At 53.5% G+C, this 22,019-nt stretch overlaps 2 protein-coding genes across 2 annotated transcripts in view; one reads left to right on the top strand and one right to left on the bottom strand.

The window, feature by feature from the left end:
- Positions 1 to 2,354: 2,354 nt before the first annotated feature.
- On the bottom strand, positions 2,355 to 14,590 carry LOC129710158 (endoplasmic reticulum protein SC65-like). Its single transcript, XM_055656929.1, is given in 8 exon segments — positions 2,355 to 2,982; positions 4,290 to 4,373; positions 5,000 to 5,097; positions 5,100 to 5,144; positions 5,859 to 5,987; positions 8,299 to 8,470; positions 9,849 to 9,998; positions 14,023 to 14,590. Coding segments are annotated over 8 exon segments (1,278 nt in total). The 5' UTR covers positions 14,473 to 14,590; the 3' UTR covers positions 2,355 to 2,832.
- Positions 14,591 to 19,482: 4,892 nt separating this feature from the next.
- Positions 19,483 to 22,019, top strand: part of LOC129710151 (peptidyl-prolyl cis-trans isomerase FKBP10-like) — a 23,948-nt gene continuing 21,411 nt past the window's right edge. The window contains 1 exon segment of the mRNA XM_055656920.1: positions 19,483 to 19,967. Coding sequence (XP_055512895.1) covers positions 19,777 to 19,967 — 191 coding nt within the window. The 5' untranslated portion in view covers positions 19,483 to 19,776.

Below are 22,019 nucleotides of genomic sequence, written 5' to 3'. Positions count from 1 at the left end.
AGCGGGTTTAGAGGCAGCACCGCGCGCCTCAGTTGCAGCCATGGTGCATTTGACTATACACTGCCTCCTCCCTGCCGAGTGCTTTTACTCTTCAGAACCGCTTCATTCTCATTGTTACCGGACACAAGTGTGGGCAGAGTGTTGCAAACCATCACATCCGTTGTTTCATGAACCTTGCTATTTATCTGTAACATTTGGTGGGGACTGAAAACGTGACCAAGTCAGTCTCTGCATTTGTTAACTGGCTTGTACCTTGTTACACGTGACAATAAACTAAACTAAGACTAAGGAGGTACGCAAAAAAAGCTGGAGAAACTCAGCGGGTGCAGCAGCATCTATGGAGCGAAGGAAAAAGGCAACGTTTCGGCCCGAAACGTTGCCTTTTTCCTTCGCTCCATAGATGCTGCTGCACCCGCTGAGTTTCTCCAGCTTTTTTTGTGTACCTTCGATTTTCCAGCATCTGCAGTTCCTTCTTAAACTCTTTAAGACTAAGGAGTATCTCTGCTCAACAACTGCAGCAACATTGAGACAAGGGGAAAGGTTTGTATGAACAACTCTTTTGGTCAGTCCCGTTTAGTAAGAGCCAAATGAGGAGACTTTAGGACAGATGAGCAGGGAGTTGGGTCAAAGAGGCCGGCTTAAAGCTGCAGTACCTTGAATTGAGCAGATGAAATGCGTAGGAAGGAACTGCAGATGCTGGTGTACAATGAAGATACGCACACAATGCTGGAGTAACTCAGCGGGACAGGCAGCATCTGTGGAGAACATGGATAGGTGATCTTTCACAGAGTGCTGGAGTAACTCAGCGGGTCAGGCAGCATCTGTGGAGAACTTGGATAGGTGACGTTTCACAGAGTGCTGGAGTAACTCAGCGGGTCAGGCAGCATCTGTGGAGAACATGGATAGGTGATGTTTGACAGAGTGCTGGAGTGACTCAGTGGGTCAGGCAGCATCTGTGGAGAACATGGATAGGTGATGTTTCACAGAGTGCTGGAGTAACTCAGCGGGCCAGGCAGCATCAGTGGAGAACATGGATAGGTGATGTATTGGCTCAGGCCCTTCTTCAGACTGATCAGTCACGCCCACCTATGTTCTCCAGAGATGCTGCCTGGAATAGAGAGTAGCAGCTATAAGGGGAGGTTGGACAAACTTGGAATGTTTTCTCTGGAACGTAGGAGGTTGCAGAGAGACCCAATAGAAGCATAGACAGGTTAGACAGAACCTTTTCCCCCCAGGATAGAAATATCAAATACTAGAGGGTAGAGGGTGATCGATGGTAGCAATGGATTAGATGGGCTGAAGGGCCTGTTTCCACGCTGTATCTCTAAACTAAATGGTAAAACTAAACATTCAGCAAATAGATCTCATTGATTGAATAGCAACTCCAGGCAAAACCAGAATGCCTACTTTGGAGAAGTTCTCCTTTCTCCGACAAGAGTTCTGCAACATTTCTCCTCCTCCTCCCCCCCCTCCCCCCCCCCCCCCCCCCCCCCCCCCCCCCCCCACCCCCCCCTTGTGATTCCTCCTGCTCTCTGATTTGTTCTGAAATGCTTCATACCGTTAGTCTCCCTCTCCCTGGACTCTCAGTCTGAAGAAGGGTCTCGACCCAAAACGCCACCCATTCCTTCTCTCCAGAGATGCTGCCTGTCCTGCTGAGTTACTCCAGCATTTTATGTCTATCTTCAGTGTAAACCAGCGTCTATAGTTCCTTCCTATGGGCTGTGTTTCTAGTTTGGGTCACAGTCTCCAACCTGACTCGGACAGGTGTTGCTGCCGAGACCAACATCTACTGACCTTCCTTGGAACTCTGTGACCCGAGTCCCAGCAAAGGCACAATGTGGCCGGCCCGGCAAAAAATGCACCGGCCCGGCAAACAATGCACCGGGTCGGCAAACAATGCACCGGCCCGGCAAACAATGCACCGGTCCGGCAAACAATGCACCAGCCCGGCAAACAATGCACCGGGTCGGCAAACAATGCACCGGGTCGGCAAACAATGCACCGGGTCGGCAAACAATGCACCGGGTCGGCAAACAATGCACCGGGTCGGCAAACAATGCACCGGCCCGGCAAAAAATGCACCGGGTCGGCAAACAATGCACCGGGTCGGCAAACAATGCACCGGGTCGGCAAACAATGCACCGGCCCGGCAAACAATGCACCTGCCCGGCAAACAATGCACCGGCCCGGCAAACAATGCACCTGCCTGGCAAACAATGCACCGGCCCGGCAAACAATGCACCGGCCCTTCCCACAGCAATGCTGCACATGGAGTTTCATGGAGATCTAACCATTATTGACCAATCATTAGATCTTGAAAATGAAACAAGAATCTCAAAATTTTAAGGTGAGAGGGAAAAGATTTTATGGTGAGGGGGGAAAAAATTCATAGGAACCCGAAAGGTAACCTTTTCTTACACAAAGGGTGGTGGGTGTATGGAACAAGCTGCCAGTGCAAGCAGTTGAGGCAGGGACTATCGCAACACTTAAGGAGCATTTAGATAGGCAGAGAGGGATATGGGCCAAACGCGGGCAGGTGGGACTAGTGTAGATGGGACATGTTGGCCGGTGTGGGCAAGTTGGGCCGAGAGGCCCGTTTCCACACTGTATCACTCTATGACTCAGCACCTGGAGTTGTGGGCAGTTATCAGTGACCCAGAGCGCGGCAGGTACAAGTGGATCACCGGCTCCACTCTCTCATCTCATCACGCCCGGGATGATGGCAGACACGTTAAATAGATGCACATTCCTCTCCCCCTGATCTCTGGCTGCTGCACTGAGCCAGCTGTCCACACTGCAGTGTCCGAGCCTTCAGGCTCTGCGGCCAACGCACTAGTCAGATGCATCGTCTATGTCCCCCTTCTGCTTCGGGACCTGCCACCAATCCGCAACAATCGACTCCTCATAATCGCCCATCCCCTCGAACTCCGCGTCCGACGTTACCCCCTGTCCACTGGGAATGGGCTCCTCCGACACCTCCATCTGCCAACAAAAGCCGGAGATTAGTACAGTCTGGTTTATTGTCACGTGTACCGAGGTACAGTGAAAAGCTTTTGTTGCGCGCTAACCAGTCAGCGGAAAGACACTACACGATTACAATTGAGTTACTCCAGCTTTTTGTTTCTACCTTCAGTAAAAACCAGTGGACAGAGTGTTAAGGGGAGAGAGGCAACTTTTTCCACACTGAGGGGGGGGGGGGGGGGGGGTGCATGGAATGAGCTGCCACAGGATGCTATAGTGGGGGGGAGGGGGGGGAACAATATTAAAAAGATATTTGGACACAAGGCGCATAATACAATGGTGCAATATATAAAATATTAGTTTAAATGTTTATAATATTGTGGTTAAAAATAACTTTTTTAATATTTTAAATAGTGGATATTTTTAATTGGTTTCATATTTTTTCAAATAGTTAAAATATGAGGGATGAAAATAGGTGGTACAATATTATAAATATTTAAAAGATTTTTGGAGACAAGGTGGGCACAAATGCTCACAGTGATATTGTTCGATTGGGACTGGCTTGTGTGGGAAGGAACTGCAGATGCTGGTTTAAACCGAAGATAGACAACAAAATGCTGGAGTAACTCAACGGGACAAGCAGCATCTCTGCAGAGAAGGAATGGGTGACGTTGTGAGTTGAGACCCTTCTTAGCAAAAGGATTTGTGTATAGGAGCAGGGAGGTTCTACTGCAGTTGTACAGGGTCTTGGTGAGACCACACCTGGAGTATTGCGTACAGTTTTGGTCTCCAAATCTGTGGAAGGACATTATTGCCATAGAGGGAGTGCAGAGAAGGTTCACCAGACTGATTCCTGGGATGTCAGGACTGTCTTATGAAGAAAGACTGGATAGACTTGGTTTATGCTCTCTAGAATTTAGGAGATTGAGAGGGGATCTTATAGAAACTTACAAAATTCTTAAGGGGTTGGACAGGCTAGATGCAGGAAGATTGCTCCCGATGTTGGGGAAGTCCAGGACAAGGGGTCACAGCTTAAGGATAGAGGGGAAATCCTTTAGGACCGAGATGAGAAAAACGTTTTTCACACAGAGAGTGGTGAATCTCTGGAATTCTCTGCCACAGAAGGTAGTTGAGGCCAGTTATTTGGCTATATTTAAGAGAGAGTTAGATAAAGCTCTAGGGGCTAGTGGAGTCAAGGGATATGGGGAGAAGGCAGGCACGGGTTATTGATAGGGGACGATCAGCCAAAATCGCAATGAATGGCGGTGCAAGCTCGAAGGGCCGAATGGCCTCTTCCTGCACCTATTTTCTATGTTTCTATGTCTCACCTCATCATCCGGCTGCAGGAAGCTGTCTGCGAATTCCAGCCACTGGATCTGTAGCCGCGTCACATTGTGGTAGAGCTGAGCATCCTGGCAGCAAAGGGATAGGTGGGTTATCGAGGGGCCGAGTGGCCAAAAATGGTGCAACTTCCCAAACTGACTGCCGGCAAGCCAGTTCAAGAGTCAAGAGTATAATACTGTCATGCATCCCAGACAGAACAATTATATTATTACTTCAATACTTAATCTGCGGTTCAAAGTACGAACCTCCACCCCCCCCTCCCCCCCCCCCCCCCCCCAATTCTCTTTAGGTTATTGTTACGTGTACCGAGGTTCAGTGAAAGGCTTTGTTGTTTGCTAGATACATGATAAGGGATTAACGTTTAGAGCAAGGTAAATACAGCAAAGTCTGATCAAGGATAGTCTGAGGGTTCCCAATGAGGTAGATAGTAGTTCAGGACTGCTCTCTGGTTGTGGTGGGATGATTCCGTTGCCTGATAACAGCTGGGAAGAAACTGAACCGGAATCTGGAAGTGTGTGTTTTTACACTTCTGTACCTGTTGCCTGATGGGAGAGGGGGGGGGGCGGATCTCAACTTGTCCCTGCCCCGGGTTGACCTGTGACCCCAGAGAGGGGAGAGGGGGGGGGGGGGTCAGGCGATGTGGTGACTCTGTGGGACAGGGGGGGGGGGGAATGGGGAGCACCGCGATACTCACAGCGCGGGGTTCAAAGTCCTCCTCCCCCAGCCCCCACTTCTCACGGTAGAAGCGATAATACACCAGGTTCTGCTGCATGATCTCGTCCTGCGGGTCAAGAGCATGTAGGTGGCCACACACGACACCGCATTCTTGATGTCGTTCACTACAAGATAAAGCAGCGTCAGCTCCTTGTACCCCGACCCACCCCAATCAGCCCCACCCTCCCCCCCCCCCCCCACCCCACCCACCCCACCCCCATACCATCACCCCCCCCACCAACTCCCCCCCTCCCACCCCCCCCCAACCAGCCCCCACCTTCCCATCCCCCATCCCATCACCCACCCACTCCCACCCTCCCATCCCATCACCCACCCACTCCCATCCCCCACCACCCTACCCATCCCCCATCCCATCACCCACCTCCACACCCCCCCCCCCAACCAGCCCCACCTTCCCATACCCCCCACCCACCCATCCCAACCAGCCCCCACCCTACCCACCCCCCATCCCAACACCCACCTCCACACCCCCCCAACCAGTCCCCCACCCTCCCAACCCCCATTCCCATCACCCCCCCACCCACTCCCAACCAGCCCCACCGCCCTACCCAGCCCCATCACCACCCCTACACACCCCCCATCCCCCCCCTCCCACCCCCACCCAACCAGCTCCACCATCCCACACCCCCCCCACCCACACCTCCCCACCTCTATACCCCCTCTATCCCCCCCCCCACCTCCCCTCCCCCATCCACCCACTCCTACCCAGCCCCACCCCCTACCCAGCACCCCCCCCATACCAACCACCCCTTCGCCACCCCTCCCCCACTCCACCTTCCCCCCACCCAGCCCCCCCCCCCACACACACACAAACCCACGTTTGTAGTAGGCGAACTGTAGGTAGTGGTACATCGTGGCCACAAACTTCTCCACAAAGAAACCGCCTACATTGGGCGTTAGGTTCTGCTCACATTTCACTTTGCACTTCAGCGCTTCCACGTAATGTTCTGTGGAGGGAGAGATAGTCACAGAGTGATACACACCGGCCCATCGGCCCAACTTGCCCTCACCGTCCAACATGCCCCCTCCGTCTATGTTTGGCCCATATCCCTCTAAACCTGTCCTATCCATGTACCTGTCCAAGTGTTTATTAAACATTGCAATAGTACCAACCGCAACTACCCCCTCTAGCAGCTCGTTCCATACACGCACTACCCTCTATGTGAAAAAGTTATCCCTCGGATTCCTATTAAATCTTCAGCCCTCGCCTTAAACCGATAATAATATAATATAATAATAATCTTATTTATATAGCACATTTTTAGTCAACTTGCATTGACCCCAAAGTGCTTCACATAATTACATTACATTTACACACAGGCAAAGGTGAGTGAAGTGTCTTGCCCCAAGGACACAACGACATTATGCACTCCAAGCGGGATTCGAACCGGCTACCTTCCGGTCGCCAGCCGAACACTTAGCCCATTGTGTCCTCTGGTCCTCAATTCCCCTACTCTGGGCAAGAGGCTCTGTGCATCGACCTAATCTATTCCTCTCATGATTTATTTTAGACATCTATAAGATCACCCCTCATCCTCCAGCACTCCAAGGAATAGATACCCAGCCTACTCAACCTCTCCCGATAGCTCAGGCCCTCTGGTCCTGGCAACATCCTCGTAAATCTTCTCTGCACCCTTTCCAGCTTGACAACATCTTCCCTATGACACGGTGCCCAGAACTGAACACAATACTCTTAATGTGGTCTCACCAACATCTTATACAACAGCAACACGACCTCCCAACTTCTATACTCAATACTCTGAGGCAAAGATTCATCACAGCCCGAGTCCGATTTCCATCCCAGGGCTCCCCCTGTTCTGGAGGCACCGCAGGGAACCTACAGCTGGAAGAAATTCCGAGACCTCTCACAAGAGGGGGGACAAAGGATGGTTGAGGAGGCAGAGAGTTATAGAGCATGGAGAACCCGTCTTGTCCATTGCCCACCTGAGCTAGTCCCACTTGCTTGTGCCCATCCCAATATCCCTCCAAACCTTTCCCATCTCTGTACTTGAGAAGATTATTGGCTGCAACCTTCCCTCCATTGATGAAGGGCCAGGAAGCATGCGGGCAAGATCATCTCTGACCCCTCTCGTCCTGGCCACAAACTCTTTGAATCACTTCCCTCTGGAAGGCGACTCCGGACTGTCAAAGCTGTCACAGCCAGACATAAAAACAGTTTTTATCCACGAGTAGTTGCTCTACTCAACAGCCAAAAATCTGTAGCCTCCCTTTGATCTGGTATTTTGTTGGTTCACATGCTTGATCAATGATGTTTTATCATTAATGTTTTATTATTATTAATGTTTAGTGTTTCCTGAGCCATTCGTAACTATCACTGTATGTCATGTTGTTACTTGTGGGCGGAGCACCAAGGCAAATTCCTTGTATGTGAATACTTGGCCAATAAACTTACTTACTTACTTACAAAGGGACATACTGTGTGGAAACAGGCCCTTCAGCCCAACTTGCCCTCACCAGCCGACATGTCCCAGCTACACTAGTCCCACCTACCCGCGTTTGGCCCATATCCATCTAAACCTGTCCTATCCATGTACCTGTCTAATTGTTTCTTAAATGTTAGGATAGTCCCAGCCTCAACTACCTCCTCTGGCAGCTTGTTCCATACACCCACCACCCTCTGTGTGAAAATGTTACCCCTCAGGTTACAGCAGAGGACCTACTACCTGCTGCCCACACCGCTCCCCGGCTCCCACCTGGCATCCGAACCAAAAGCCTGATGAAGAGTCTCAACCTGAAACGTCACCTATCCATGTTCTCCACAGATGCTGCCTGACCCGCTGAGTTACTCCAGCACTGTGTGAAACGTCATCTATCCATGTTCTCCACAGATGCTGCCTGACCCGCTGAGTTACTCCAGCACTGTGTGAAACGTCACCTATCCATGTTCCCCACAGATGCTGCCTGACCCGCTGAGTTACTCCAGCACTCTGTGAAACATCACCTATCCATGTTCCCCACAGATGCTGCCTGACCCGCTGAGTTACTCCAGCACTCTGTGAAACGTCACCTATCCATGTTCCCCACAGATGCTGCCTGACCCGCTGAGTTACTCCAGCACTCTGTGAAACGTCACCTATCCATGTTCCCCACAGATGCTGCCTGACCCGCTGAGTTACTCCAGCACTCTGTGACATAAACCAGATATTTGCAGCTCATTGTTATTACATTAGGGTGTACATTCCCATTGGTGAGACCGTGGGGGGGGCAAGAGAGGTGGGGGGCACCAAGAGAACTGACCTGCTATCGATGGGTAAAAGTCCTTGAAGTCCGTGACATCGCACGAGTCTTCGCAGCTGCCGAGACAGTCGTGGTGCGCTCGGTAATACTCTGGGACTGCGTGTTCCATCTCCGTTACGCTGCTGCGGAAATCCCCGCTGTTGTAAGCCTTCACTGCCTTCAGGAACAGCGTCTGTCAGGAGTTAAATGACGGAGTGAAAACTCAGCGGGACAGGCAGCATCTCTGGAGAAAAGGAATGGGTGATGTTTCGGGTCGAGACCCTTCTTCAGACTGAGAGCCAGGGGAGAGGGACACGAGAGATAAGGAGGGGTAAGGTGTGAAAACGAGAGAATAATGGGGACGAAGTTCAAGGAATGATGAATAGATGATTGTTAGCTTGGGGAAGGTGACAACAAGGTATACAATGTAAAATGTAATCAGGAGGACAGTCAATTGACTGGAGTTAGAGAGAGCTGGGTCAGAATCCCCCCCCCCCCCAATATCACCAGTTCTCCAGCAGCGAGAGAACTCGGGATTCCCAAACATCCCCTCATGGCAGACCCAGCCTAGTGCTTCCGACATTCCCGGCCCAATATCCGCAGGGACCAACGATGGGAATGTGGGATCTGCAGCCACGACCGCTCACTCTGACACGGACGGGACGAGGGACATTTCCAGGAGCAATCAGTCCGAGTCCAGATCACGAGGAGCAGAATGCCCACTGTGATCACAAGCGCTCCTCCAACAATCACCTGTCCACACTCACTGACAGACAGACACAGAGTGCTGGAGTAACTCAGCGGGTCAGGCGGCATCTGTGGAGAACATGGATAGGTGAGGTTTCACAGAGTGCTGGAGTAACTCAGCGGGTCAGGCAGCATCTGTGGAGAACATGGATAGGTGACGTTTCACAGAGTGCCGGAGTAACTCAGCGATTCAGGCAGCATCTGTGGAGAACATGGATAGGTGAGGGTGAAGAAGGGTCTCAACCCGAAACGTCACTCATCCTTTTTCTCCAGAGATGCTGCCTGACCCCCTGAGTTACTCCAGCACTGGGTATCTATCTTTGGTATCAAGATTCAAGAGAGTTTATTGTCATGTGTCCCAGATAGGACAATGAAATACTTGCTTGCTGCAGCACAACAGAATATGTAAACATAATACAGAACAGGAGATAAAAGTTCAGTGTGTCTATAGACCAGAGACCATATGAGGCCACAGTTCATTGGCTATATTTAAGAGGGAGTTAGATGTGGCCCTTGTGGCTAGATGGATCAGAGGGTATGGAGAGAAGGCAGGGATGGGATACCGAGTTGGATGATCAGCCATGATCATATTGAATGGCGGTGCAGGCTCGAAGGGCCGAATGGCCTACTCCTGCACCTATTTTCTATGTTTCTATATATATATACACAATAAATAAACAGATTAAAGTGCAATAGTAAGAATAGGCTGCTTTGTTCAGAGCTTGTTTGATGTTGTGTTTAATAGCCTGATGGCCGTGGGGATCAACCAGCATCTGCAGTTGCTTGTTCCTACTCTGGCCACTCTCAGCGGGACCTCATCTCACCTCGTGCTCCCGAGCCTCCACATCCACCAGGTAGGTCTCGATGTCGGGGATAGTTTTGTAGTAACTCATCTTCTTCTGCATGGCCGCATCCTTGGGGTTCCGTTGCAAGAAAGTGTGAGCTGCAGCGATGGATTTCTCCAGCTTATGGAGCTGTGGAACAGAGAGATACACACAAATCAGAAACCTTCACTGGATCAGGCTCACACCTCAGGGTGAAGACACACAAACACTGCATTAGGAGCAGCTTGTGCAACCTGCTCCATACTCAACACCAATTACATTGTGGACACAAAATGATGCAGCAACTCAGCGGGACAAGCAGCATCTCTGGAGAGAAGGAATGGGAACCAAATGGGTCTCGACCTGATACATCACCTATTCCTTCTCTCATATATGTATGTCTTCTATATTTGGAGTATTGTGTTCAGTTCTGGGCACCAGGTTACAGGAAAGATGTTCTCCAGTTGAAAAGGTGCAGAGAAGAAATACAAGGATGTTGCCAGGACTTGAGGGTCTGAGCTATGGGGGAGGTTGAGTAGGCTCCTTGGAGTACACAATCTTACAGAGTTGCTGCCTCACAGCACCAGAGACCTGGGTTTGATCCTGACTACGAGTGCTGTCTGTGTGGAGTTTGTACGTTCTCATAGATGCTGCCTCACCCGCTGAGTTTTTCCAGCATTTTTGTCTATCCCCAATCAGTACCCCGTTCCTGCCTTCTCCCCATATCCCCTGACTCCGCTATCTTTAAGAGTCCTATCTAGCTGGTCTGAGATGTCAGAGAAGGTCCATGCGAATTTGATTGCAGGATGGAAGTTAGTGGTGAGGTTGATGAAGTCAGTGAGTTCTGCATTGGTGCAGGAGGTAGCACCAATGCAGTTGTCAATGTAGTGGAGGTAGAGTTCGGGGATAGGGCCAATGTACGCCTGGAACAGGGATTGTTTGACATACCCTACAAAGGGGCAGGCATAGCCTGGGCCCATGCGAATGCCCATAGCCACGCCTTGGATTTGGAGGAAGTGGGAGGAGTCGAAGGAGAAGTTGGTGTGGGTAAGGAACAGCTCCGCTGGCCAGAGGTAAGTATTGGTAGACGGAAATTGGCGGTCGGGGAAGAAACGGAGGGCTTTAAGACCCTCCTGGTGGGGGATGGAGGTGTAGAGTGACTGGACATCCATGGTGAAGATGAGGGAATGGGGGCCTGGAAAATGAAAGTCATTGAGGAGCCGAAGAGTGTGTGAGGCGTCTTGCACATAGGCAGGGAGGGATTAGACCGGGGGGGATAGGATGGAGTCGAGGTATGTGGAAATTAGTTTGGTGGGACATGCAGATGCTGGTTTACACCAAAGATAAGACACAAAAAGCTAAACAGGCAGCATCTCTGGAGAAGGAACCCAAAACATCACCTATTCCTTTTCTCCAGAGATGCTGTTTGACCCACTGAGTTACTCCAGCATTTTGTGTTAACTACCTGCCTAGGTGTCCTTTCAAGTTCTCCACCCCCTCCCTCCCTCCCCCCCCCCCCCCCCCCCCCCCCCCCCCCCCCCCTCAAATGTCCCGATGTCAAGTTATATACAGGCTGCCTCCCAGGAAACTCCATGGGATGAAGCTGTCACTAACTTTGCACTGAGTTTACTAGCATGACCCCAGGAGTGAGTAGGTTAACATATGATGTGCGTTTGTCGGCACTGGGCCTCTACTCGCTGGAGTTTAGATGAGGGGGGACCTCATTGAAACTTACTGAATAGTGAAAGGCCTGGGTAGAGTGGATGTGGAGAAGATGGTTCCAATAGTGGGAGAGTCTAGGACCAGAGGGCATAATCTCGGAATTAAAGGACATTCTTTTAGGCAGGAGATGAGGAGGAATTTCTTTAGAGGGTGGTGAATCTGTGGAATTCTTTGCCACAGTAGGCTGTGGAGGCCAAGTCAGTAGATATTTTTAAGGCAGAGATAGATTCTTGATTAGAGTGGGTGTCGGAGGTTATGGGGAGAAACATAGAAAATAGGTGCAGGAGTAGGCCATTCGGCCCTTTGAACCAGCACCGCCATTCAATGTCGGATGATCATCCATTCAATGGCTGATCATCCAAAATCTGTACCCCGTTCCTGTTTATCCCCATATCGCTTGATTCCGTTAGCCCTAAGAGCTAAATCTGATCTTCTTTTGAAAACATCCAGTGACTTGGTCTCCACTGCCTTCTGTGGCAGAGAATTCCACAGATTCACAACTCTCTGTGTGAAAAGGTTTTTTCTCATCTCAGTCCTAAATGGCCTCCCCCTTATTCTTAAACTGTGACCCCTGGTTCTAGCGTCGAGATGTCAGTCAGTCAGTCAGTCAGTCAGCCGCCACTGGGGTCGGGAGGAGCAGAGCGCCGAGCGAGGACGTGGCATTTTCCACAGCCTCGCTGACGTGCCTGCAAACACGCCGCAACTTAACGCGGTGGGGGGCGGAGAACAGACAGCGTCTGTACAGGCGGGGAAAATTAGACTCATTGGGCGCAGGGAAAGTCACTGGAATGCGCCGACACTTTCGGAGCCGGAGAGGGAGGATCGGGGGGGGAGAGGAGAGATAAGAGGGGATGAGGGGGTGGGGGGGAGTGGAGAGGATGGGGGTGGGGGAGTGGAGAGGATGGGGTGGGGGGGAGTGGAGAAGCCGGGTGGGGGGGAGTGGGAGGAGAGGATGGGGGGAGTGGAGAGGATGGGGGGAGTGGAGAGGATGGGGTGTGGGGGGAGGGAGAAGATGGGGTGGGGGGAGTGGAGAGAGGATGGGATGGGGGGGTGGGGGGGAGTGGGAGGATGGGGGGGGGGGTGGGGGAGAGAGTGGAGAGGATGGGGGGGGGGGAGTGGAGAGGATGGGGTGGGGGGAGTGGAGAGGATGGGGGGGGGGGAGTGGGGGGGGATGGGGGTGGGGGGGGGAGTGGAGAGGATGGGGGTGGGGGGGAGTGGAGAGGATGGGGGGGGGGGGGAGTGGAGAGGATGGGGGTGGGGGGGGAGGGGGAGAGGATGGGGGTGGGGGAGTGGAGAGGATGGGGGGTGGGGGGGAGGGAGGGGTGGGGGTGGGGGGGAGAGGAGAGGATGGGGGTGGGTGGGGGAGTGGAGGGGATGGGGGGGGGGGAGTGGAGAGGAGGGGGGTGGGGTGGAGTGGAGAGGATGGGGGTGGGGGGGAGTGGAGAGGAGTGGGGGGGGTTGGGGGGGGGAGGGTGGGAGGAATGGGGGAGGGATGGGGGAGAGAGGCAGGGGAGAGGGGGGAGGGGAGCATGAGGGGGAGAAAAGAGAAGTTAAAGATTCTATCGAACAGATTAAAGTCTCGCTGACCCGGGTTAACTCTACGAGGTAGAATTGAACTCAAATCGTCTTTCAATAAGGTTCAGTGTCAGGCACTGGGATCATACAGGCGGGGCTGTCCCGCAACGCGGCTCAATTCACTGCTTTAAAATAAAGACAGATCGTGTTCAGTTATCCAACAATTAAGAGTCAAAATGGAGACTTTAAGGCGGTGCAGATGTTGGAGCAGACCAATAAAAGTTCACAGTCACAGACCTAAAGTCAAACGCGAATACACCGCGGAGTAACCGGAGACGTGCGAGATAACACGTGTTATGAATGAGTGGCTTTAGTGTGTGGTTAGTGTATCCACTGGTAATTAGTGTATCCACTGGGCGACTACAGTGTATGTACTGGGCGACTACAGTATATCCACTGGGCGGCTACAGTGTATCCACTGGGCGACTACAGTGTATGTACTGGGCGACTACAGTGTATCCACTGGGCGACTACAGTGTATCCACTGGGCGGCTACAGTGTGTCCACTGGGCGGCTACAGTGTATGTACTGGGCGGCTACAGTGTATCCACTGGTAATTAGTGTATGTACTGGGCGGCTACAGTGTATCCACTGGGCGGCTACAGTGTATGTACTGGGCGGCTACAGTGTATCCACTGGTAATTAGTGTATGTACTGGGCGACTACAGTGTATCCACTGGGCGGCTACAGTGTATCCACTGGGCGGCTACAGTGTATCCACTGGGCGACTACAGTGTATCCACTGGGCGGCTACAGTGTATCCACTGGGCGGCTACAATGTACTGAGCGGCTACAGTGTATCCACTGGGCGGCTACAGTGTATGTACTGAGCGGGCGAGCGCGAGTGTTTCAATATCCCGTGGCAGCCGGTTCCCACCTGGAAGTAGGCGCTCTCCAAGTACCTGTAGGGAATGCGATAGTCCAACTGTTCTAGGGTCTCCTTGTCGGGGTAGGGTAGTTTGAAGACGGGCAGCGAGTGCTTGCAGCGCCGTAGACACATGGCCCGGTGCAGGATCTGGGCGAAAGCCTGTAGCTCGCTGAAGTTGGATGCGGGCCGTTGCGGGGCGGCGGCGGGCAGCGGACACTCGCTGCTACAGTGCGCCTGACTCTCCCGCAACAAGCGGTACAGCCGCAGGCTCAGCTCCAGGTAGCCGATACTCTCCCGCCAGTTGCCCGCCGTGAACTGCTGCAGCGAGTAGCTGTAAGCCGAGTCCAGCGGCACCAGGTCGGCCTCCGGGAAACTGCGCCAGCTGTATTTCTCATACTGGGCCAGAGTGAGCAGCGCGCCGCCCAGCAGCAGCACCGTGCAGTGCCCAGCCCGCTCCATCTCCTCGCCGAGACCAAGTGGCCGCACGTAGCTCCCGAGCGAACACGGCCAGGCCCGGGAGCGCAGCGTGTAGGCAGGCAGGCAGGCAGCCGCGACCCAACCAGGTCCTAGAGCCCACCCCCTATCCCTGCCTCTCGCCTCTCGCTCGCCCTCTCGCTGCCCACCCCCTCTCATCCCTCGCGCTTGCCCACCCCCTCTCAATCCCTCTCGCTGCCCTCCCTCTCTCCCCCCAATCCCCTCCTCTCTCCCCCCTTCTCTCCTCTCCCTCTCTCTCCCCCTCTCTCTCCCTCCCCCTCTCCCCGGGCCTCTCTTTCTCCCTCTCCCCTCCCCCCTCTCCCCCCCCCCTCTCTCTCCCCCTCCCCCTCTCTCTCTCCCTCCTCTCCCCCCCCTCTCTCTCCCTCCTCTCCCCCCCTCTCCCCCCCTCTCTCTCCCTAACCCTCCTCTCCTCTCCCCTCTCTCTCACCCCTCTCCTCCCTCCCCCCCTCCCCCTCTCTCTCCCCCTCTCTCTCCCCCTCTCTTCTCCCCCTCTCTCTCCCCCTCTCTCTCTCTCTCCCCTCCCCCCCCCCCTTCTCTCCCCCTCTCTCCCCCCTCTCCCCCCTCCTCTCCCCCCCTCCCCTCCTCCCCTCTCCCCCCTCCTCCCCCCTCCCCCTCCTCTCTCCCCCCCCCCTCCTCCCCGCCTCTCTCTCCCCCTCCCCCTGCCTCTCTCCCCCCTCCCCATGTTCACTCACAACCTCAGGTAATTTGGTCCGAGAACGGCTTCAACATATCGTCCTTTCCTCGGCTCAGATTCTAGTAACACTAATTCCAGTAACATTACACACTACAGATCCCTGTAACACTCATGGCCCCGTGTAGCCTTCCACAAACACCCCCAGCCAGGCCCGGGACAGCGCGGCTTGGGTGCAGAATAGAACTCGCTCTCCCCTCCGCTCATCCCCGCCAGTCTGTTGCAGCCTTGAGCGGATGGGTGGTGCGGTGGGGCGGTTGTGGGGGTGGGGTGGTGCTGGGTGGATCGAGGATAGTCTGAGGGTCACAAATCAGGTGGATAGCAGCTCAGGGCCGCTCGCTGGTTGTGGTCGGATTCAGATTCAGCTTTATTGTCATTGTGCAGTGTACAGTACAGAGACAACGATGGTTCAGTTGCCTGATAACAGCCGGGAAGGAACTGTCCCTGAATCTGGAGGTGTGCGTGTTCACACTTCTGTACCTTTTGCCTGATGGAAGCGGACAGAAGAGGGAGTGGCCGGGGTGCGATTGGTCCTTGGTGATAGACAGACACCAAATGCTGGAGTAACTCAGCGGGACAGGCAGCATCACTGGAGAGATGGAATGGGTGATGTTTAGGGTCGAGACCGTTCCTCCCTTATTATGGAATCATCCTTAATTATGCTGCTGGCCTTGCCGAGACATAGGAACAGGCCCCTCGGCCCACAACGCCCATGCTGGACATGGGGCTTGCATGGGGTCCATTCCCTGCATGACCGTGTGCCTGTCTAAAACTCTCTTAAACGCCACTATCGTATCTGCCTCCATCATCACCCCTGGCAGGCAGCGCGTTCTAGGCATCCACCACCCGCTGTGTAAAAAAATTGCCCCACGCATCTCCTTTAAACTTTGCCCCTCTCACCTGAAGTTTAGGTTAGAGATACAGCATGGAAACAGGCCCTTCGGCCCACCGAGTCGGTGCTGACCAGCGACTCCCGTACCCTAGCACTATCCTACACACTAGGGACAATGGACAATTTTACTAAAGCCAATCTACCTACAAATCTGTACTTGTTTGGAGTGTGGGAGGAAACCGGAGCACCCGGGGAAAACCCACACGGTCATGGGGAGGACGTACAAACTCCGCACAGGAAGCAGCAGCAGCAGAAAGACAATACACAATGACAATCATGACGTCCACAGTGTACAGATACATGGTAACGGGAATAATGTCTATTGTCTAATGTATAGTGCAAGTTAAAGTCCAGTCAAGTCCGAGTAAAGATAGTCTGAGGGACTCCAATGAGGTCGATGGGAGATCAGGACCACTCTCTAGTTGGGAATGTGGGATGAATAAACTGAGATTAGTCACAGAGTCACACAACGTTGGTCTAACTCGCCCCGCTGACCAAGATGCCGCATCTACACTAGTCCCACCTGCCCATGTTTGGCCCATATCCCTCAAAACCTTTCCTATCCATGTACCTGTCCATTGTGCTTTAAATGTTGTTATAGAAGCTGCCTCAACTGCCTCGTCTGGCAGCTAGTCCCATCCGCCCACCACTCTCTGTGTGAATTAGTGTGGGTGTGGACTCAATGAGGAAGGGTCTCGACCTGAAACGTCACCTATCCATGTTCTCCACAGATGCTGCCTGACCCGCTGAGTTACTGCAGCTTTTTGTGTTTTTTTTCTGTGTTAGTCATATCGGACCTAAATACAACTAAGCCGCGCACACGTACAATAGGCAGTGCAAAGGGAAAAAAATACCAGCGTGCAGAATATAGTGTGCCAGTGTTATAGAGTTAGTTATAAAGAAAATGTTTGAAAAGTTAGTGTAGAAATAGCAGGGGCTATGACAGAAATCTTTCAATTGTCATTAGAAACGGGAATAGTGCAGGAGGATTGGCGTACTGCGCATGTTGTTCCATTATTTAAAAAGGGTTCTAAGAATAAACCTAGCAATTATAGACCTGTTAGTTTGACGTCAGTGGCGGGCAAATTAATGGAAAGGATACTTAGAGATAATATAATATATATAAGCATCTGGATAAACATGGTCTGATTAGGAACAGTCAACATGGATTTGTGCCTGGAAGGTCATGTTTAACTAATCTTCTTGAATTTTTTGAAGAGGTTACTCGGGAAATTGATGAGGGTAAAGCAGTGGATGTTGTCTATATGGACTTCAGTAAGGCCTTTGACAAGGTTCCTCATGGAAGGTTGGTTAAGAAGGTTCAATTGTTGGGTATTAATGGTGGAGTAGCAAGATGGATTCAACAGTGGCTGAATGGGAGATACCAGAGAGTAATGGTGGTGGCTGTTTGTCAGGTTGGAGGCCAGTGACTAGTGGGGTGCCACAGGGATCTGTGTTGGGTCCACTGTTGTTTGTCATGCACATCAATGAGCTGGATGATGGTGTGGTAAATTGGATTAGTAAGTATGCAGATGATACTAAGATAGGTGGTGTTGTGGATAATGAAGTAGATTTTCAAATTCTACAGAGAGATTTAGTCCATTTGGAAGAGTGGGCTGAAAGGTGGCAGATGGAGTTTAATGCTGATAAGTGTGAGGTGCTACATCGTGGCAGGACAAATCAAAATAGGACGTACATGGTAAATGGTAGCGAATTGAGGAATGCAGTTGAACAGAGGGTTCTAGGAATAACTGTGCACAGATCCCTGAAGGTGGAATCTCATGTAGATAGGGTGGTAAAGAAAGCTTTTGGTGTGCTGGCCTTTATAAATCAGAGCACTGAGTATAGAAGTTGGGATGTAATGTTAAAATTGTACAAGGCATTGATGAGGCCAATTCTGGAGTATGGTGTACAATTTTGGTCGCCTAATTATAGGAAGGATGTCAACAAAATAGAGAGAATACAGAGGAGATTTACTAGAATGTTGCCTGGGTTTCAGCAACTAAGTTACAGAGAGAGGTTGAACAAGTTGGGTCTTTATTCTTTGGAGCGCAGAAGGTTAAGGGGGGACTTGATAAAGGTCTTTAAAATGATGAGAGGGATAGACAGAGTTGACGTGGATAAGCTTTTCCCATTGAGAGTAGGGAAGATTCAAACAAGAGGACATGACTTGAGAATTAAGGGACAGAAGTTTAGGGGTAACATGATGGGGAACATCTTTACTCAGAGAGTGGTAGCTGTGTGGAATGAGCTTCCAGTTGAAGTGGTGGAGGCAGGTTCGATTTTATCATTTAAAAATAAATTGGATAGGTATATGGACGGGAAAGGAATGGAGGGTTATGGAGTGCAGGTAGATGGGACTAGGGGAGAATAAGTGTTCGGCACGGACTAGAAGGGCCGAGTTGGCCAGTTTCCGTGCTGTAATTGTTATATGGTTATATATATGGTTAAACGTGTATGGGTTGCAATGAGGGAAGGTAGAGACAAAATGCTGGAGTAACTCAGCGGGACAGGGCAGCATCTCTGGAGAGAAGGAATGGATGACGTTTTGGGTCGAGACCCATCTTCAGACCGTAGGTTGGAAGATCGGGACTGTACCCTCAGCTTCAGGGAGATCGGTTCAATAATCAGGATCAGCGGGCGTCTCTGCCTGGGTAGCGGTAGAGGAGGGAGAGGGGAGTGGAGGGGAAGGGGAGTGGGGGGGAGGGGGGGAGAGTGGGGGGGGAGAGGAGGAGAGGGGAGAGAGGGGGGGGGAGGATAGGGGGTGGAGAGGAGAGGGGGTGGGGGAGAAGGGGAGAGAGGGAGGGAGAAGGGGATTGAGGGGGAAGGGAGGGAGAGAAGAGTGAGAAGGCGATAGAGATAGGGGCGTTGGGGGGATAAGGAGGGGGGGATAGAGAGGGGAGGAGAGGGGCGGGGGGTCTAGAAAGGGGTAGAAAAGGGAGGAGAGGGGGGGAGGGAGAAGGGGATAGTGAGGGGAGGGGGGACGGGAGGATGGAGGGAGGGGAGAGGAAGGTGATAGGAGGAGGGGGATGGGAGGTTGGGAGGTGGATGGGAAGGGGGGGGGGGGGGGAGAGGGGAGAGAGAGATAGCTGTCCTCCAGCAGTTGCTCAGCGGTCTCTAGGACCCGCGAGGATCCTCGCACAGTCTCGCCATGAAGAGGTCTTGACGTTCTCTGATCTTGCTGCTTTCAGCCAACGGAGCTGTCCCGCCGATCCCCATTGGTAACGTTCCCAAACGCGGCTCGGATGCGGGCGGCGGCGGCAGGGGGGCGCCTAGTGACGCGGTGGGGGCGGCGGGGATCCGGGGCGGTGTCGGGGAGCGGGTGTGGGATCCCCCCCGACCCCCGAGCGGCGTGGGGCAGGCGGAGCCGCGCTACACGGCCAGCTACATCCTGTCGGGAAGACCGCCTTACACGTTGACAACATTCCAGAGGCAAGGAATGGGGAGGGGGCAGCGAGCAGGCCACTGACACCGCTTCTCCACTCGCCACCGTGAGACCGCTCCTGCAGCGCTCCTCGTCCCAGCCCTCTCCAGCAGCGCATTCCCACCGCGCCCACTCGCTACAGTGTTCCACTCGCTACAGTGTATCATTCCCATTGTTACACTCGCTACACTGTAACTCTCCCGCCCGCTACACTGTAACTTTTCCGCAGCCCTTGCTCGGTTACTTTGTGTCTGTACTACGATGAACCCGCTGCTTGTCCCCTGCGCCTGCCTGCTCCTGGCCGCCGTGCTGTGCGAGCCCGGGCCGCTGTCCGATATCCTGGTCGACAGATACTTCACCCCACCCGACTGCTCCCGGGAGGTGCACAACGGGGACTTCATCCGCTATCACTACAACGGCACCTTCGCCAACGGCGACAAGTTCGACTCCAGGTAAAAAGGGGATTGGAATAGAACTGGACGGGGGGACCATAAAGCTGCAGTAACTCTCAGCGGCTCGGGCAGCCTCAGCCCGCGGGAGAAAGGGAGGAGTTGGGGGTGGGGAAGGGGTGAGGGGGTGGAAAAGAGGATAGGGGGTGGAGAGAGAGTGAGGGGGGTGGGGAGGAGAGAGTGAGGGGGGTGGGGAGTGGGGGGGGGGATAGGGGTCGGGATTGCGGGGGGGGGAGGAGGGGGGTGGTGGAGAGATTGATGGGGTGTGGCAGGGTGTGAGGATGAGAGTGAGGCTGTGGGTGTTAGGAGGGGGGGGTGAAGAAGGGAGTTCAGAGGAGGGATGGAGAGGGTTAGTTTTGCAGTCAGAGGGTGGTGGGGTGAGAGGTTGGTAGAGGAGAGAGGGCTTAGGGTGGTCTTGTGGTTAGAATCGGGGGGAGGTTGGTGAGAATAGTTGTCTCTTGGGGGAGGGCTCTTTGGACAGAAGGGAGAGGGTTGGAGAGGGGGAGAGAGTTTCCCCACGTATAAGGGACAACTATCCCATTTCTCTGTCTAACATCTGATGTTGAGCATGTTAACACCTCGTCGTGTGTACCGGATGGTTTTGAGCGTTTGCTGAAAACCCGCGACTGGATTTTAAATGTAAATCGCCGGTCTGGAAAACCGAATGCGCGCAAATCGCCAGACCTGCGCGATACGTTTGCAAACGCCAATAACGCCCCCTCCCCGCAGCGAGCTATCCCCCGACCCCCACCCCCCCCCTCCCCCTTCCTTTCCCTCTCTCTGCATCTTCTTCTTCTCCCTCCCCCCGCCCCCCCCTCATCACTCTCTCTGTACATCTTCTCCCTCTTCCTCCCCCCCCCCGCCCCCCCCCCCACCCCACCACACCCCTCCACCACCAACCAATCTCCCCCCCCCCCCCCCCCCCCCAATCTTCCTCCCGAATCCTGCTGCCCTTCCCCCAAATCACACGCCACCACCCTCCTCCGAATCCTCCCCCCTCAATCCCCCGACAACCCTCCCCCTATCGTAACCCCCCCCCCCCCAGCCCCCCCCCCCCCCCCCCCCCGGGTGCGCTGACCACATCAGCAAGCGGGGCCGTCGGGTGAGACGGGGCGTAGTGTCGGTCAAATGCACTCAGTTAGTCCCCGCACAAACCCGCGGGATCCGCTGTCCGCTGGGCCGGGTCGTCGGCCCCGAGGTAGTGGTGGGGGAGGGGAGGGGAGAGGGTGAGCGAGAGTGGGGGAGGGGGGAGGGGGAGAGAGAGGGGGGTAGGGGGAGAGGCGAGAGCATGGGGATAGGGAGAGGAGGGGGAGGAGGGGATGGGAAAAAGGGGGAACCGTCGAGACCCGGCTGAGGGAACGCGGAGATACCACCGTTTCCCGCCTCCCCCTGGCTGTGCGGGGCGATCCCCTCACTAACTGCTATGTTGGACAGGATTTCGTCCACCGGTTCTCCGTGCCGGGCTGGAGCTTGAACCAACGAGAGACAAGCGGTAGCCGGCCCTTCAGCCCATCTCCACCATTCCTTCACACATGGCGGATCTTCAACCTTGGCCCCACTTCAGTTCACCAACAGCCCTCGTTCATAAGTGAAAGAGAGCGGTAGTAGACCAATTCGGCCCATCAAGTCCTACTCCGCCAGGTCAATCATGGCTGATCTAAAAGCTTTCCCTCTCAAAACGCATTCTCTTGCTTTCCCCCATAAACCCCTGACAACCTGCACTCATGCAGAACTTGCCATTGACTTTGCCTCCACAGCCTCTGGTGCAATGAATTCCACAGATTCATATCACCTCAGATAGAAAGACGGCAGATATAATGCTGGAGTAAAAACCAGGCACATCTGATGGATAGAATGAATGGTGACGTTTCTGGTCGAGACCCTTCTTCATAGATGCTGCCTGTCCCGCTGGGTTACTCCAGCATTTGATGTCTGTCTTCGGTGTAAACCAGCATCTGCAATTTCTGCAACTCATTAAAACCTCCCCGCCCCCCCCATCCCCTCTATATAAACTCTCCCGTCTACCACCCACCCCCCCACCCCCCCCCCCCCCCT

This window comes from Leucoraja erinacea, chromosome 27, assembly GCF_028641065.1.
Source record: "Leucoraja erinacea ecotype New England chromosome 27, Leri_hhj_1, whole genome shotgun sequence".
In the NCBI taxonomy this organism is placed as follows: Eukaryota; Metazoa; Chordata; class Chondrichthyes; order Rajiformes; family Rajidae; genus Leucoraja; species Leucoraja erinaceus.
Note: the sequence above shows the minus strand (reverse complement) of the source record. Positions and strands in the feature narration are given on the sequence as shown.